The sequence below is a fragment of the Aquila chrysaetos genome, chromosome 24, assembly GCF_900496995.4.
Source record: "Aquila chrysaetos chrysaetos chromosome 24, bAquChr1.4, whole genome shotgun sequence".
Lineage (NCBI taxonomy): Eukaryota > Metazoa > Chordata > Aves > Accipitriformes > Accipitridae > Aquila > Aquila chrysaetos.
In genome coordinates, this window is record NC_044027.1 from 15,214,937 (window position 1) to 15,230,221 (window position 15,285).

Here is a 15,285-nt window from a genome sequence, read left to right on the forward strand (position 1 = left end):
CGGGCCGCGGACCGGTCGCCACACGCCGCCGTTGCCGCGGCAACACGACGGGGCTCTTCCCTTTCCCCTCCCTCACGGCGCTGCGTGCGTCTGACGCCACATCCGGTACCGCGAGGCAGGGGGTGGAGCGTGGGGTGGTCCCGCCACGCCCCCCCCCCTCCGGTGAGCGGGGGGGGCCGCCATCTCCTCAGGGCCGGGGGGTCCCGGTCCCGCCGCCTCCCCCGGGGCACGGGGGGGACTGGTGGTCGTCCTGCGGCCCCCCTCACCTCCGTAAGGCTCACGGGGGGTGGAGCGAGGCCTGATGGAGGGGTTAGTGGGGCTGCCCCCCCCCGCCCCGAGGCTCAAGGAGGGGGGGGGGGTACGAGGCCTGGTGGGGGGGTGGCTGGTGGGCCTACTGCTCCCATAAGCCTCGAGGGGAGGGTGGGAGGCCTGGCGGCAGGTTAGTGGTCCTGTGCTGCCCCAAAAAACGCTGGGGGGGGGGGTTACAGGGTGGCTGGTGGGTCCTTTTGACCCTACAGGCCTCAAGGGTGAGGGCTGGGTGTGGGGTCAGTGGTCCTGCTGCCCCCCAGAGAGCTCAAAGGGGGGAACAGGGCCTGGGGGGGGGGTAGTGGTCCAACCGCCCTCTCATAAGGCTCACGGAAGGGGATGCAAAGCCTGGTAGAGGGCTTAATGGTTCCCTGAGGAGGTGTATGAGGTCTGGCGGGGGAGGCAGTGCTGCACTCCGGCCCCAGGGTTTAAGGCCTGCCTGTACCTCAGGGAGAAGCAGGATCCCCTCCATCAGGGTGCTCTTCGGGGTTGCAGGGCCTGCGAGGCAATATGATGGCCTGCCCTTGTCCTGGGTCCTGCAGGTGGGGCAGTGGTGTGGTGTCCCCAGTGCCGGTGGAGAGCACAGCTTTGCAAGGGGCTCCTTAAAAAGCCTGTTACACGCAGCGCTTGTGTTTTGTAGGTAGTGAGAAACAAGGAGGGTGGCACCGCACTTGATGGTGGTGATGTGCTCGCATCTTGCTTTGTTCTCCGTTCTCCCCTGATCAAAGCCATGCAGATGGATTTATTCCGGTAACTTTCAGCTGTATTGAGGTGAGGAGATACAACACTGATTGCCTGCTATTTTCTGACCTAGCTTTTAGCAGTTCTGCCTACAGGAGTAGAGTTCAGTCCTGCTTTCTGCAGCGCTCCCCCCTAGGCTGTGCTAGAGCCCTACAGCACCTACCTACACCTGTGCTCTAATAGGCAGCTTTTTAAGATAGAGGATGTTTGCGGGTTCTGCCCTCTGCCCCTGCCAAGAAATGTGCTCAGTTTGCGAGAAGTAACTTTTTTTTTTTCTTGAAGCTACCTGAGCAGCCTGGTGCCTAAGCATGTGGTTTGCCTATCACTAGCATTGGAATTTGGGCTGAGAAGTTTGCTTAGCACAAAGCGGAATATAGGCTTGAATTAAGCTATTGTGTTTCTCCAGAACTAGTGTAAGAATAAGCAAAGTTTCTAGCTTACTGTTGATGACAGACAACCATACTCATGTAGAAGCAGGGCAGATGAAAAGTTAACTGTGTTAGCTTAGTAACTTCATTTTTACAGTTACTCCTGTAGATACAGCAGAAAACACATAAATGGGGAAAGCAAGAGAACTTCGGAAGATCAGTTACCATGAGCTGCTAGTAGCAGAAAGTAGTGGTGCATGCTTTCGGTCAAATGATCTTCAGCTAGCTGTGAGCGAAAGGGTGAATGCTGCTCTGCTCTGTTTCTCTCGGAGGTTTGGACAGACCTTTGACAGGATGTTGGGATTTCTGAAGAAGCCGGTTGTGGTTACTGCAGAGATAAATATGAACCTTGTGGCATTGACTGTGATGGGATTAATAAGCCGTCTTTGGGGGCTTTCCTATCCACGGGCTGTAGTGTGAGTAGAATAGTTTATTTTCTACTTGAATGACACAGACTTTTGTTTTTTAAACATTTGTGAGTAAGAATGCAGGAACGGAAGGGCAGAGCTTGCCTGATGTCAGCCTCTGTAAATATGGTCATGGTGTTACCCTAATAGAAACTCCTGAGGGGAGGGTAAAGGGGCAAAGCCACTGTGCTTCATTGTATTCTTAGCTTTCTGCCATCAAATCAGTGTTTTCTTTCTTAGCATCCCTGTAGCCTGCAGTTAGATTTGACATATTCCTGCCTCTTGTGTTTCAGTTTTGATGAAGTTTATTATGGCCAATTCGTTTCGCTCTACATGAAGAGGATCTTCTTCGTGGATGACAGCGGCCCACCTTTTGGCCATATGCTGCTAGCTTTGGGAGGTAGGGCATCTCCTGAAATTGGGAAGTGTCTATTGCCTGTTGCTGTGGAAGAGGAAAGTGCTGGTTAGAAATGAGTTGTCAGATCCTGTCTCCGGGGAAGAACACAAGGCAGCTGAGAGAGTCTGATGTAGAGAGAATTAGAATTTCTCTTATTTAGTATTGTAGGGGGCTGTTGCATGAGTACTGGGGAAGTGATGGAGCCATGTATCCACTACCTCATTGTTATCCAATCCTTTGGATAAAGAGAAAGGTAAGATTAGAACTGCTAGTGACTAGAAATAGTAGGCAACAAGGAGGCTTTCAGGCCTGAGTGTCTTTCTGTAGCTGAGATATACACAACATAAAAGTGTCTGTATGGGAAGGAGAGATTAAATATACATGTAACTTTGTCACTGAGAATCTGTTGTTGCCAATTTATATTCTTTGTGCCTCTGCACATTATCAAGCACTGCTGCAGGCAAAACAGTACGAAAGAGGACCCTTTTGGGAAAGAGGGCTTTCATGCATGGAAAAGCTATGTGTTTGGGAAATGGTTCCAGGACCAATTTAGCACCAGTTTTTATACTTGTTTTGAGACTGGAAATTTTGAATTGTTGCTTATGTTATGTTGTAGGTTACTTAGGAGGATTTGATGGAAACTTCCTATGGAACAGGATTGGAGCTGGTAAGAGCTGATCTTAACTGCCTCAGTCTTTTGAGAAAACAAGCAGTATTTCAGTGGCTGACAGATTCCTTTTGCCTGACTAGTGGAAATAACGCTTTATCTGACACCTTCACTTTGCCTCTTAAATAAAGTCTTCTGCAGGTCTCTAACAGAAGTTTAAGGCACTGTGATTCCATAGCACAGATTTTTTAAATCAGTTAGACCATTTTAAGCAGTACAAGATGGACAATAAATTAGTAAGAGTAGGAGTTAGATTCAACAACTTGCTGTAGTCATAAGGAGTTTTGTATTGATCCATCTTCTCTGCAATTAATAGTTTCCAAATTTGTGCATCACTGTTTTCTCCTATTTCAGAATATAGCATGAACGTTCCTGTTTGGTCCTTGCGACTCCTGCCAGCACTGGCTGGTGCTCTCTGTGTGCCTTTAGCGTACCAGATTTTGGTAGAACTGCAGTTCTCCCACTGTGCTGCACTTGGAGCTGCTCTTCTGATTCTCTTAGGTAAGATTATTCCCCTGGGCCCCCTTCTTCATAAAGGGGGAGAAGGGTCCCTTTCCCCTTTGTGAATTTTTAGGGTGCATAAAAGGCTGGAGTAGCATCTCCCCACAGAACTCAAACAACACGTCAGAGCCCACTTTCAGCCCTGGCCTGTATCAGTCTCTGCTGAGCCTCTGCGATCCCCTCTATCCTTACCGTTCTGCAGCAGGCTGCCATTCTAGGCTGAGGCTTTGTACACGTTCATTTCATTATTAAGCAAAGTGGACAGCCTCAACAGCCTCACAGAAAACCACGTTTCTTGCATCCAAGGAGGCCTGTACTCTTTTCCTCAGAGGTTTACAGGGTGAGTTACAACATACTGGTTTTCAACAGCAGGACGACCCTACTTACAGTCAGAGCTCATCAAATTTCTTCATCCTCCAAACTGCAGCAAACCAGTCTGTGTCCTTAGCACCATGATTTGACACTGTTCTGGTGTGTATAACTCAGTTGTTTTTTTTCTCTGAGGGTCTGCTGGGCAGCTCCCTGAAAGGGAAAGAGCCTTTCAACAGCCCTTTAGCAGTCTGATAAGAGAAACCTGTCCTAGCTACCAGCTGCTCCGATTCTGGCTCAGGGAACCCTGCACAAAGCAGCTCATTGCAGCTCCCTTTCTTGAAGATTTGTCATCATGCTGGGACCCTGCTGGGGTCACTGCCTTGACTGTTTGCCTTGAGAACCACCTCCCTGCATTTCCTAGCAGTGATTTTCATTGCCTTTGTAGGCAGGCACAGCACCTTTATCTGCCTCCTGCCAGACTTTACTACTTGCCCACCTCTTTGTCCTTGGAGACAGTTATGGCCATGTACTTTGCTCCTGCTGGAAGGTTTTTGTCCCTTTAAACCCAACACCTCCCTATTACAGCCAGTAAGATTGCAAATGAACTGGCTGTCCTTAAATGGGCAGGTCCTTCTGTTGGATAATGATGCGATTGTCTGAGGTAGCACTTGCCTGTAGATAAGGTTCTCTAATTTTGTGTCTCTCTCTTTTCCAACAGAGAACTCTTTGATCACTCAGTCAAGGTTCATGCTCCTGGAATCAGTATTGATTTTTTTTATCCTACTTGCAGTTTTGTCCTACCTGAAGTTCTACAATTTGCAAAGGCACAGGTAAAGCTGGATTGTCTCCCATCCTTTTGGATATTCTTGTGGTGACTCTTTTTTTGTCACAGGCTGTGTGGTTTTCTTCTGTAAGTCACTTCACTGTTCTGCAGCTCACTTCATCTGTCTGTAAATCCAGTGCTTTGACCTCTCCTATGCCTGCCCCAGAAGTTTTCTTTTCTGAGAGGTGTTAAAGACTGTTTTAACTGGTAGCAAGGTTGTCTTTTTATTTTACAATAAAAATAAAATCGCTTGGGAGCACTCCTTTGCCAACCCAGATTTTTTATTGGAAGGTTTCCTTCTGTGCACAGAAACACTGATGATAACAGGTCGCTTAATGCTCCTTTGTTACTGTTTACAGGCACTGAATTTAGAGATCTTTGGCTCTTTTCTTGTGACTTCACATGTTCTCTGATCCTTGCAGAGGATAAAGTAATCTTTCGTAAAGTAAAATTATCTTTAAACTGAGCCCAGCAAATGATTTAATACATTGCTTTTATCTGTGGTATCAGGAGGCAGGTAGCGTTCAGTTTTGCTTTTCAGGATACAGGGAAGTATGTTTAACAACACCCTGTAGGTCAGGGCTGAGAGTTGGTGGCATGGGAGGTTCAGAATGAGGTACCTCTGAATGGGATAAGGAATAGTGGAGTCCTGCAAGTTTTTTTGAAGTTAAATTACCTACATTCAGGATCCTAAGAAGGTGCCCAAATCTCACCATAACATCCTTCCCTTTGTCCTTTTATTTAAGTTCCTTCTCTGGAAGCTGGTGGTTTTGGCTTCTGTTGACTGGAGTAGCTTGTTCTTGTGCAGTTGGGTAAGTGATGACGTCTTACTCTGGTTTAGTAAGCTCACTTTACTGCCTGCCATCTGAGGTATCAGTGGGGCTTTGGATTTTCAAGACTGATTCTTGGTGCTGTTTTGAGCAGACATCTCCATGACTTTTTAATGAGTTAGATTGTTTCTATAGAGAGGATGTCAGTTCACAGTGGGCAATACCAGGCATTAGAGGATACTGTCCTGGGAAGAACAAAATGTATTTCTAAGAGATGGCTTTATGTTATAAATTAGCATCTTCATTTCACCCCTCCCTCCTAGTTGCCTCAAGCTTCAGTAAGTCTGAATTTAGGGACTCCGTGCTTTGTGATATGCCAACCTGTTATCAAGAAGGTTCTCTGTCACTGTGGTTATTTAATGTAATTGGCAAACAAATGATACCTTCTGGTGTCAAAGCCTTGAGGTTTATGTATGTGGTTGTACCAAACTTGTCATGGATTTAAGTCCTTGGACGTTAATGCATCCTGTTCAAGAAAAAGTTTGAATGTTTATATCTTGTATTAGGTAGTTGTGTAGTTTTTAACCGTGTTCATTTTTTATGCACTTTCTTCTCAGAGTGAAATACATGGGCCTGTTTACCTATATGCTGCTCTTGGCCATTGCAGGACTCCACTTCTGGCACATGATAGGCGACCAAAACTTGTCAAATGTAGGTAGCACAACACGCAAAGTGTATTATGTGTAACTTTTCAGTACAGGAGCCAGTCAGGAGCCTTGCAAGCCCACAGATAACAGTGCTGTCTGTAGCTGGGGTTTGTACTAAAATTCCTTGCCATAGTCTGCAAACCCTCCTGTCATAGAACAGTTTCCCAGCTCAGTTGCTGGGTGTGTGACTGGCTTTTCTGCTCTTATCCATGTCTTGGTGATTTGCCGCTCAAAACAAATACTGTTTCACATACCTCCTGCTAGCTGCAGTTCACATCCTCAATGGAAGTTATCCAGCTGTCCATGAAGTTATAGCTGAATGAGGGTGGTTGGGGAAACTTAAGAAACAAAACAAGCCAAGTGGACTGGTATTTTAGTATTTTTAATATCTGGAGCATGAAACCAGTGAGTTCTCTGTGTTCTTCTAGGTTTCCTTGATGTGCCATTTTCTAGCTAGGGGACTGGCCCTCATCATCATCCCAGTGGCAATGTACCTGTCCTTCTTCTATGTTCACTTGACTTTGCTGTATCGCTCTGGGCCTCATGACCAGATTATGACAAGTGCTTTCCAAGCCAGCTTAGAGGTAAAGGAAATGTGGTCATGAAACTAGTTTATTAGGGGAGAAGAGGGGGAAATCTGTCTTGTGTTCACTGCTAGAAGAAAGGTGTGCAGTCTTGTTCCTTTGATCCTGCATATTTGTTCCTTTTATGTCATTTAACTGCTTTGCTGCTGTAGTACTGTTTTAAGATGAAGCAATAATGACTGAAGTCCTAATAACAGATGAAAAGCTTTTCCCAGTGACCCAAGAACAATATGTTCACTCTTCTGCTGAAGATTTGTCCCTTCCTACAGGAAATTCTGCATAAGTAGACACAGACTGACCTCTTAAGTGATGATGTTGTAGGCTACAGGATGACAGTATGATTTGCTGTAGAAGAGTGCTTAGTCTGTCTTTTAGAGCAGCATGGCTTTAGGGGTATTCCCTAAGACCCTGTAGTCTTTCAGGTGCTAGTGTATTTACTATCTGCTGAGTATGGTGCTGCAAGACTTGATTTTTGTAGATACAACCAAATGAGACAGCATTGTGCTAAGATACTGCCATGTTAAAGTGACAGGTGACTCTTAATAGAATTTAAACAGCCTCTGGGTTGTTTCTTCTTCTTTCCACTTATCCTGTCATTATGCTTCTCAGGGTGGGCTGGCTCGAATCACTCAGGGTCAGCCCTTAGAGGTGGCCTACGGCTCTCAGATTACTCTGCGGAACGTGTTGGGCAAGCCCATGCAGTGTTGGCTCCATTCTCACACAAATACTTACCCCATCAGGTGAGGAGTCTGGTTGGGTCTGTATTGTTAGGATAAAAGTATGCTCTGGTTCTTCACCTGCCAGTCCAAGTAGCTCAGTTTGGGTCCTGGCAATCTCCTCATTAATCCTTCAGAGCACACTGCAGATGTACAGATTCTCTGTGCTCTGTAGGAATGGAGCCAGTGATCTGGTGCTGGTTTGTGTTGCTCTGTTGAGCACAGAAATGTACTGTTACACATCTGTGGGTTTTTTTAACCCTCTGTACAGGTATGAGAATGGACGAGGTAGTTCCCATCAACAGCAGGTGACCTGCTATCCCTTCAAGGATGTGAACAACTGGTGGATTGTCAAAGATCCAGGAATGTGAGTATGCAGGACACTTAAATGCCAAGCTGCTGTAAGCATAGCTTCTATACGCTTCCAAAACCTAACCAGGGCATAGCTTGGATTGGACATAACTATTCTCTGCTTATGGGCGTAGAGGCCATCTGTGATCCTGAGCAAGTAATTTCAGCTGCAGAGTTGATAAGGGTGGCTCTTTGCGCAGTCCTCCTCAATATGGTAAAAGCATTATTGAAGACTCTGAAATTCTCTCTGAACTGCTCCTGCCAGAATGTGGGCTGTGCTGTGCACAAGGGGAACTTTAAAGACTCATGAGACTGGTGGGAACTTTTCAGGTGCTTTGCATGAAAGGGAAGTTTTGCTTTTTGAAGTGTGTGAGCCATGGCATTAGAGTGCCTTGATGAGTTTTATCAGACTTGAATGAGTCTCAGAAGAGAGTAGAAATCACTTCTGCAGAGTGAGTATTTCTTTGTATTTAAAGTGTGGGATGAACTGTAGAATCTGCCACATTGGGAGGAATTCCAAGTGGGTGCCTGTGCCTGAGAGGCCTGGTTTGTGCTGAAGTGTTTTGCCATTGTAACTGTCAGTGGAGAGCAGGACTCTTTGTTCTTGTAGTTTTGCCAGTAAAAGCCCTTGTGTAATACCATTTCATACTGATCAAAAAGTTGCTTTTGTAGGTTTCTTATGTTGCTCTGGGAACTGTATAGAGAGTCCTACCAGGAGGACTGTGTGCCATTATAAATTATATCCACATTGTGAAAGTTTGTCCATAGTGCAAACCTGTCAAGTAGGGACTCTACCAGAACCACATAAACCCAGCATCTTCTTAAAATTCTTCAAACCCAAGACTCCTGTGAGCCCTGGGGGATATGAAGTCCTTCTATAGAACAGGAAAGTACAGTCAGCAGTCAGGTGAACTGCAGCGTTCCCCCTTGCCAAAGCACGCCTTCGCCCTGTCCAGAAGCAAGATGAGAGTTTGGTCTTCGTGGTGGAGGTAGCCATTGATCTCTCTTATAATTCTGCCAAAAGTGACATCAGTTGTAACATGAACACCTGTCAGACCTCACTGAAGCACTTACTCATTTCACAGAAGCCACCAAACAGCTGTGTGGTGGGAATAATCTGAACTCGCTCCTGACTGACCTGGATTCAGACCACTGACCTAACGGCTGGGGTGTCGGTATCCCATTACCAGTTCTCTGAGTCATTCTGCCCTTAACTCACCTTTGCCTTGATGAGCTTTGTTTCCATTGTGGTACAATCTATAGGTTGCTTTAATTTCTCATCTTACTGGCGAAATATCTGTCCCTGCCTGCAGCTTCTTGACCTAGCAGTTTGGTCATGACAAGGTTGCATTATATATAAAGAAGAATGTAACCACTTCCTCTTGGGTGTCACTCCGCCAGGCAGCAGCTGGTGGTGAGTAACCCACCTCGTCCTGTCAGGCACGGACACATCGTGCAGCTGGTCCATGGCATCACGACGCGGTACCTCAACACGTAAGTCCTTTCCTCATCCTCTGCTCTGCCAAGCCTGCTGGCTCATTCTCCTTTGTTGTCTCTCAGAATAACTATTCCGGGGTTGAAGCGCAGTGACCCTTGCATTCAGATATGCCATAAGCTGCCTGTTACTCATGGATTCTTAAAACAGTGGGGCTAGGAGGGACCTCATGTGGTTTGTTACATAAGCCATACCCGTGGCCCAGAGAAAGGATGCTGTATGCTTATTTTTTTTTCTGCAGTTGACTTGGCAGTGGGATTTGATACTAATCACAAACTGTTCAGTGGCTGCTAGCTGTTTCTGGTCTTCTTTACTAGCGGCCTTTAGAGGGGCTAGTGGTGGTTTCACCCATGTTCACATTTCATGGTAGTTCTGTAGATTCCTAAATATGTAGTCCCCTTGGTGAGTCTTCATCCTTGCCCCTTCACTGCCTCTGCTCCAGGCAGATGCAGATACTTAGTATTTTGTGTGACTGTTAACCCAACGTCAACTCCACTGACTTTGATGGCGTACTCCTGTGTGAAGGATGTGCTCTGGAAGTTAGGAAGTTGTGGTGGAGAATCCGGTGTGCTGTGGCTGATTGCCACGGATTCTTGCCTGTTTTGCAAAGACTGCAGTATGAAATTGCCTCCTGACTGCTTCCCAAAGGGTGTCTTGAATATCACTCAGATTAGGAAGGGGGTTGTTCTGAGCTTGGGTTTTTGCTATGTGCCTTCCAAACCTAATTTGTTCATTATTGGGAACCCCAGTGAACAGCATCTCTGTTTGTCACAATCAGTGCTTGTTCTTCAGCCTGGCATAGCAGGCATCTGTATTGGCTTCCTCTGAGCCTGTTCCTGGCAGCTCTTGGTAGTGGGGAGTGTTCTCGTTCAGAGTAACAGTGCAATCTGTATAAATGACTTACTTTTTGCTTTATTACTGAATCTGGTGTAAGACAATTCAATACCTTTATGGGTTTGCTTTTTATATTAATTTGAGAAATGGTGTTGGAGGATCTTACTTTACTTGTCTTCTAGGCATGATGTTGCTGCCCCTCTTAGCCCCCACTCCCAAGAAGTTTCCTGCTATATTGATTATAACATCTCCATGCCAGCACAGAACCTCTGGAGAGTGGTGAGTGGTCAAAAGGAAGGGAGAAGCTCATCACGTTCCAGCAGAAACAGCTGAGACAAAAGACATCTTTCTGTTGTAGGAAATTGTAAATCGGGAGTCTGACACAGACGTGTGGAAGACAATTCTGTCAGAAGTGAGGTTTGTTCACGTGAACACCTCTGCAGTGCTAAAGGCAAGTGGATTTATGTTTATTTGCCTATAGCTTTTTCTCTATGCAGTTCTTGTAATCTCATAAACTACTAATCTCTCTGCTCCAAAATACCTAAACCACTAAAACAACCAAATTGGTAGATAAAATGAAACAATATACTTGCTCAATGTGATAAAAGAGCAGCATGTGTCTCGGGTAGTCATACTCGTACTTCATTCCTTTTCAGCATGCACAGCTGTCCTGCTTCTCAGGAGGTTGTGACCACTGTACACAACTGGGGTTTAGATACAGCCTCAGAAATTGATGCTGAATCTGTGTGTAGTATGTGACAGCGGCTGGAATAGTTAAGGATCTCTTCACAGAGTTTGCCAGAATCACTGACTTTATGGCTGTAGCATTTGTTGAGACACTGTTGCATGGTGACTCTTCACATACATTCTAATAGTCCCTTGCTGTCATCCACTGCTCAGGCAGGGCCTAGGAACTTCCATCCTGAAATTCAGATTGGCAGGACTGTAAGTTTACAGTCATCTTTCACTTTCAGCTCAGTGGAGCATCTTTACCTGAGTGGGGATACCGGCAGCTGGAGGTGGTTGGAGAGAAGCTGTCCAAAGGCTACCACCAGAGCATGATGTGGAATGTGGAAGAGCACAGATATGGGAAAAGTATGTCTCAGCCATGTTCTCGAAGCAGATTTCTGTGACTGGGGGAGGCTTCATGTTGATGGGAAGGTGGTATTGCATGTATAGGCGTTCAGCAGGCTCTGGCTCTATCATGATGTCAGAGTCCTTACAAATCCCCTTAGAATGCGCTTGCAGTTAGACTATGTATTGGAGACGGGCTCCCGGCAGTGTGAGGAGCCAGGGCTGTATCATATGTGCTCTCTCCCCTTTCTAGCTTTCTATCTGTTATGTGGTTATTTCTGAGCTATGCTGTTTTCTTCCAGGCCAAGAGCAAAAAGAGAGGGAAGTGGAACTCCACTCTCCCACACAGATGGACATAAGTAAAAACCTCAGCTTCATGGCAAAGTTCACGGAATTGCAGGTGAGTGTTTTGGTGTTCCCTTCATATTTCCTTCTGCTGCAGAGCAAGAACCTGAGCATTTCTCCAAACTGTGAGCCTGAGGATTCATTGTTTATTCCTTGCTGGTAGAGTAGTTTGGCTTCCTCACTGAAAAAAAAATATTTCTGAATGCACTTAGAAGGGCATTAGAGACCTATGCTGTTCAGCAACGAATACCGAAGTGATTGTGTAAAAAAAGAAGGGGAAGGAAGGTCAGTTGGGCACCCAGAAGCTGTCTGAAACCGAACTGTAATGTGTTGTATATGCAGTCAGTAGTGTTGATGCCGCTTACTAACATTGTAGAAATCCACTAAGGAAAGTAAGTGCATTATATAAGAACAAAATAAAATCATTGTATTGATCAGTATCCCATAGGAGATGTGCAAAATCTTTCTCCACTCCCACGTTAAGAACTTAACATCTTACATCTGGAGCTGTTCACCCACGCCTGCTATCCCGCTCATTGTTCCAATTCTGAAAGCCTTCTGTTTACTTTTATCGTAGTGGAAAATACTGACATTAAAAAATGAAGACACAGAACATAAGTACAGCTCCTCTGCTCTTGACTGGATCACAATGGACACAAATATTGCCTACTGGCTCCACCCAACCTCTGGTGTAAGTACGAGAGGTAGAAGTAAACATGAACCTGGTGAAGAAAGCAGACTTCAGTTCAGGTGTGAGTGAGAGCAGAGCTGCAGTTCCAGCCAAGGAGCTGCTCCAGGATGGACTCTTCCTGTATTAAGAATATTATTTTCCCTGAGGTTTGGGGGTTTTGTTTGGCATGTGATACAGCTTTGACAGTAGTTGCTTTTAATTAAATGTCTTCTTGCCTTTCTTTTTTTTTTTTGTAAAGGAAAACTGCAGTTTAATAGTTTCCATTATTGATTCCATTTAGAAGATGAGTTAATCTCCAATAGCATCTTTTAAATGCCTTACATTACAAAAGAGAGTTAAAGCAGCAAAGTTTATCAGCTAGCTTTGTTCCAGGAAAGATCAGGTTACTAGCCAGGCACATTCTGACTTCTTTTAATTTAGCAAGTATGTGTAGGTAATACTTAAACTTACCTAAAAGAACTGCAGCAGGTTCCTGCTTCTGGCTTAGACCATCTTCTATCCTTCAGGCCCAGATCCACCTCCTTGGGAATGTTGTCACCTGGGCTTCAGCTAACATTGCTGCTCTGGTCTACACGTGTCTGTCCCTGTGGTACTTGGTCCGCCGAAGGAGAAAGATTTATGACATGCCTGAAGGTCTGATTCCATGGTGTATGTGTGTGTCAAGGAGGGGGGTGGAGGAGGGTCGCTTGTCCAGCTACACTTTAATGGCCCCAAAGCCACGATTTTGCAACTATGTGCTTGGCTATGCTAGCATTTTTTCCTGCCCCCAACCCTGAAATTTTTATTAGGGACACACAAACATTCACAGTAGCCCATGAAGAGACCGATTATGGTTATTGCAATATGACCACCACCTCATGAGACAGTATAGTAGCCAGCATAGTAGCCAGCATAGTATTTATTTGGATGTAAGAAATGTCCAGGCCCCAGATTTGGATTCTACTGAGCCCTTTTGTGATGATTTAAAGGAGGTAGATACTGGCTGTGTGGGGAGGGGTTTATTTTAGATGTGTTCGTTCCAAGCAAGGTACTGTCTCCTCCATGTGGCCGGGCAGTTTTGTGTTGACCTTTCTGGCAGTACATTTTGTTGTCATGCTGTGAAGCTGCTTCATATTGGCAGTAATCTGTCTTGATGGGTACTTCATAAAAGAGTGACAAAATGTAACCATTTCCCTCAGTTGAGTGTGGTTAAGTTAAAGGTTGTATTAGCACAAACTGTAGAGAGTGGGGAAAAAACAAACCATGACAGTAGGCAACCTTCTAGAGACTTTAGGTTTCCAGGGACTGTGCTTTGAGGTGTCTCCTGTCTCCTGCAGATGCATGGCAGCTCTGGGTATCAGCTGGGGGGATCTGTGTTGGAGGCTGGGCTGTGAATTACCTGCCCTTCTTCCTGATGGAGAAAACACTTTTCCTGTACCACTACCTGCCTGCCCTCACATTCCAGATTCTCCTGATTCCCATCGTATTACAGCATCTGAGTGATCATCTCTGCAGGTATTTGGTTTTAACAGATAGATAGATAGACAAGAGAAGTGACACAGTTCTTTTCTCCAGGCTTGTCACCTTGGCAAGCGGCTGCAGTGATTTTTCCAGCAGTGGCCATACTTTGTCATTTGCCTTTAGAGACAATAGGCCATACGTAGGTCTTCCTTTTGGATTAAGTGTTTGGCCAGCGCTGATGTAACTTGACTGCTCTTTCCTTCTTTCATCCCAGATCTCTGCTTCTCAAGAGCATGTTCAGTGCATTGATCGTAGCCTGGTTCTCTTCAGTCTACTTTGTCTATTGCACATTTCGCCCTGTGACCTATGGGGAACCCTCGCTGTCTGTTACTGAACTCAAGGACTTGCGCTGGAAGGACAGCTGGAACATCCTTATCCGAAAACAGTGACAACTACAATCTTGTTACAGGCCAAAGGAAACGCCTTTTATGCAAAGCCAAGAATTTATTGTTAGTATAATTGAAATCTTAACAGTCTGATCAAATAACTAATAGTAGTCCAGATCTGATTATTACAGGAAAAGAAAATAAAAGAATACTGTTACAGAAAAGTTCTCAACAGTAATATAGCTGTTATGAGCACAATTCCCAGTTTCTACCCCTGTTACATTCACCCTTCCACTACCCCTCAGGCTCTGAAGGTTGCTGACTTCAGTCAACAGCATCCTAGGTCCTTTGCAGGGAAGAGCATGCTGCAAGGGATTCTTCTTCCTCTTTCCTGGGAGTATGATGTTGACGGTTTCTACCTTCTTGCACTACGTTGCACTCAGGGCTATTTTATGTTTCCTAGCACCTTGGTCTGCAATTCCATATTACAAGTTCCCATAAATGGATACTCTCCAGCATAACAGATACTTTTCTCCGTTTTCTTTGTTACTCCTAAAACCTGGGTTTTCCTTGTTCTATCAAGGAAACAATGCAGAAAGAATGCTCTGCTATCATCCCTCTTTCATTACATTACAGTATTAAGCTAAGTTTATAAATAGTTCATTCTGCATAGAATAATGAGTTGTTACTATTATCTATGTATAATCATCTGGCATGACCATAATTGTTATGAAGCTAAGCAAAAATAAAACAAATAAACATTAAAAAATTGCTGTTACAGCTAAAAAAGCTAAAACAACAGGCAGGCCAAGAAGTCAGCCAAAGCCAGAAGAATCCTTTGGCCTTGGGGCATTCATATGAAGCCTGTGGCCTGTTACTAGCAATGGCAGTGTTTTATTTACCAGGGTTACACCTCAAATCTTGTAGGAAGAGGAGCTCTGAGCAAGGTAGAACTGACAGTGCTGACAAAGAAACCTGCTCTAATTTGTACACTTGGCTTCAGGGTAAAAATATTGTAGGTAACAGCCCATACCCTGTCCTGCACCAGCAGAGGAATTCAGAGGGTAGGAGAAGGTGCAAGTGAAGGACTGGGATCACTCAGGGAGGAATTTATAGTAGCTCTGTAAAGATATTCAACAAGAGTTTATAGTACCTATGCCACGTTTGGTTTGGTTTTTTTTCTCCTCCACGTGGCTGCAGCAGCATCTTGCAGTACAGCTCAAAGCTGACCAAGAACAGCAGTCCTAGACAGGCCAGGGTGCTTTTTACTGTAGCGTTCCTTACTGCTCTAACAAATGTTATTCAAGGCT

The 15,285-nt window shown here is 45.2% G+C and overlaps 1 protein-coding gene across 6 annotated transcripts; it reads left to right on the top strand.

Moving 5' to 3' along the window:
- Nucleotides 1–138: 138 nt before the first annotated feature.
- On the top strand, nucleotides 139–14,199 carry POMT1 (protein O-mannosyltransferase 1). 6 transcript variants are annotated; one of them, XM_030000047.2, is made up of 21 exons: nucleotides 139–270; nucleotides 947–1,077; nucleotides 1,748–1,891; nucleotides 2,176–2,282; nucleotides 2,896–2,946; nucleotides 3,301–3,447; nucleotides 4,478–4,589; nucleotides 5,329–5,394; nucleotides 5,970–6,063; nucleotides 6,488–6,643; nucleotides 7,253–7,383; nucleotides 7,631–7,726; nucleotides 9,112–9,204; nucleotides 10,222–10,318; nucleotides 10,398–10,490; nucleotides 11,014–11,134; nucleotides 11,416–11,513; nucleotides 12,036–12,149; nucleotides 12,656–12,782; nucleotides 13,466–13,643; nucleotides 13,864–14,199. In XM_030000047.2, the coding sequence occupies exons 3-21, from the start codon at nucleotides 1,770–1,772 to the stop codon at nucleotides 14,036–14,038; spliced, it is 2,178 nt and encodes a 725-aa protein (XP_029855907.1). In that variant the 5' UTR covers nucleotides 139–270; nucleotides 947–1,077; nucleotides 1,748–1,769; the 3' UTR covers nucleotides 14,039–14,199. The 6 variants fall into 6 exon arrangements, with proteins under 6 accessions (XP_029855907.1, XP_029855910.1, XP_029855911.1 ...); XM_030000050.2 differs by having other exon boundaries at nucleotides 1,758–1,891; XM_030000048.2 differs by having other exon boundaries at nucleotides 145–309.
- Nucleotides 14,200–15,285: the final 1,086 nt, after the last annotated feature.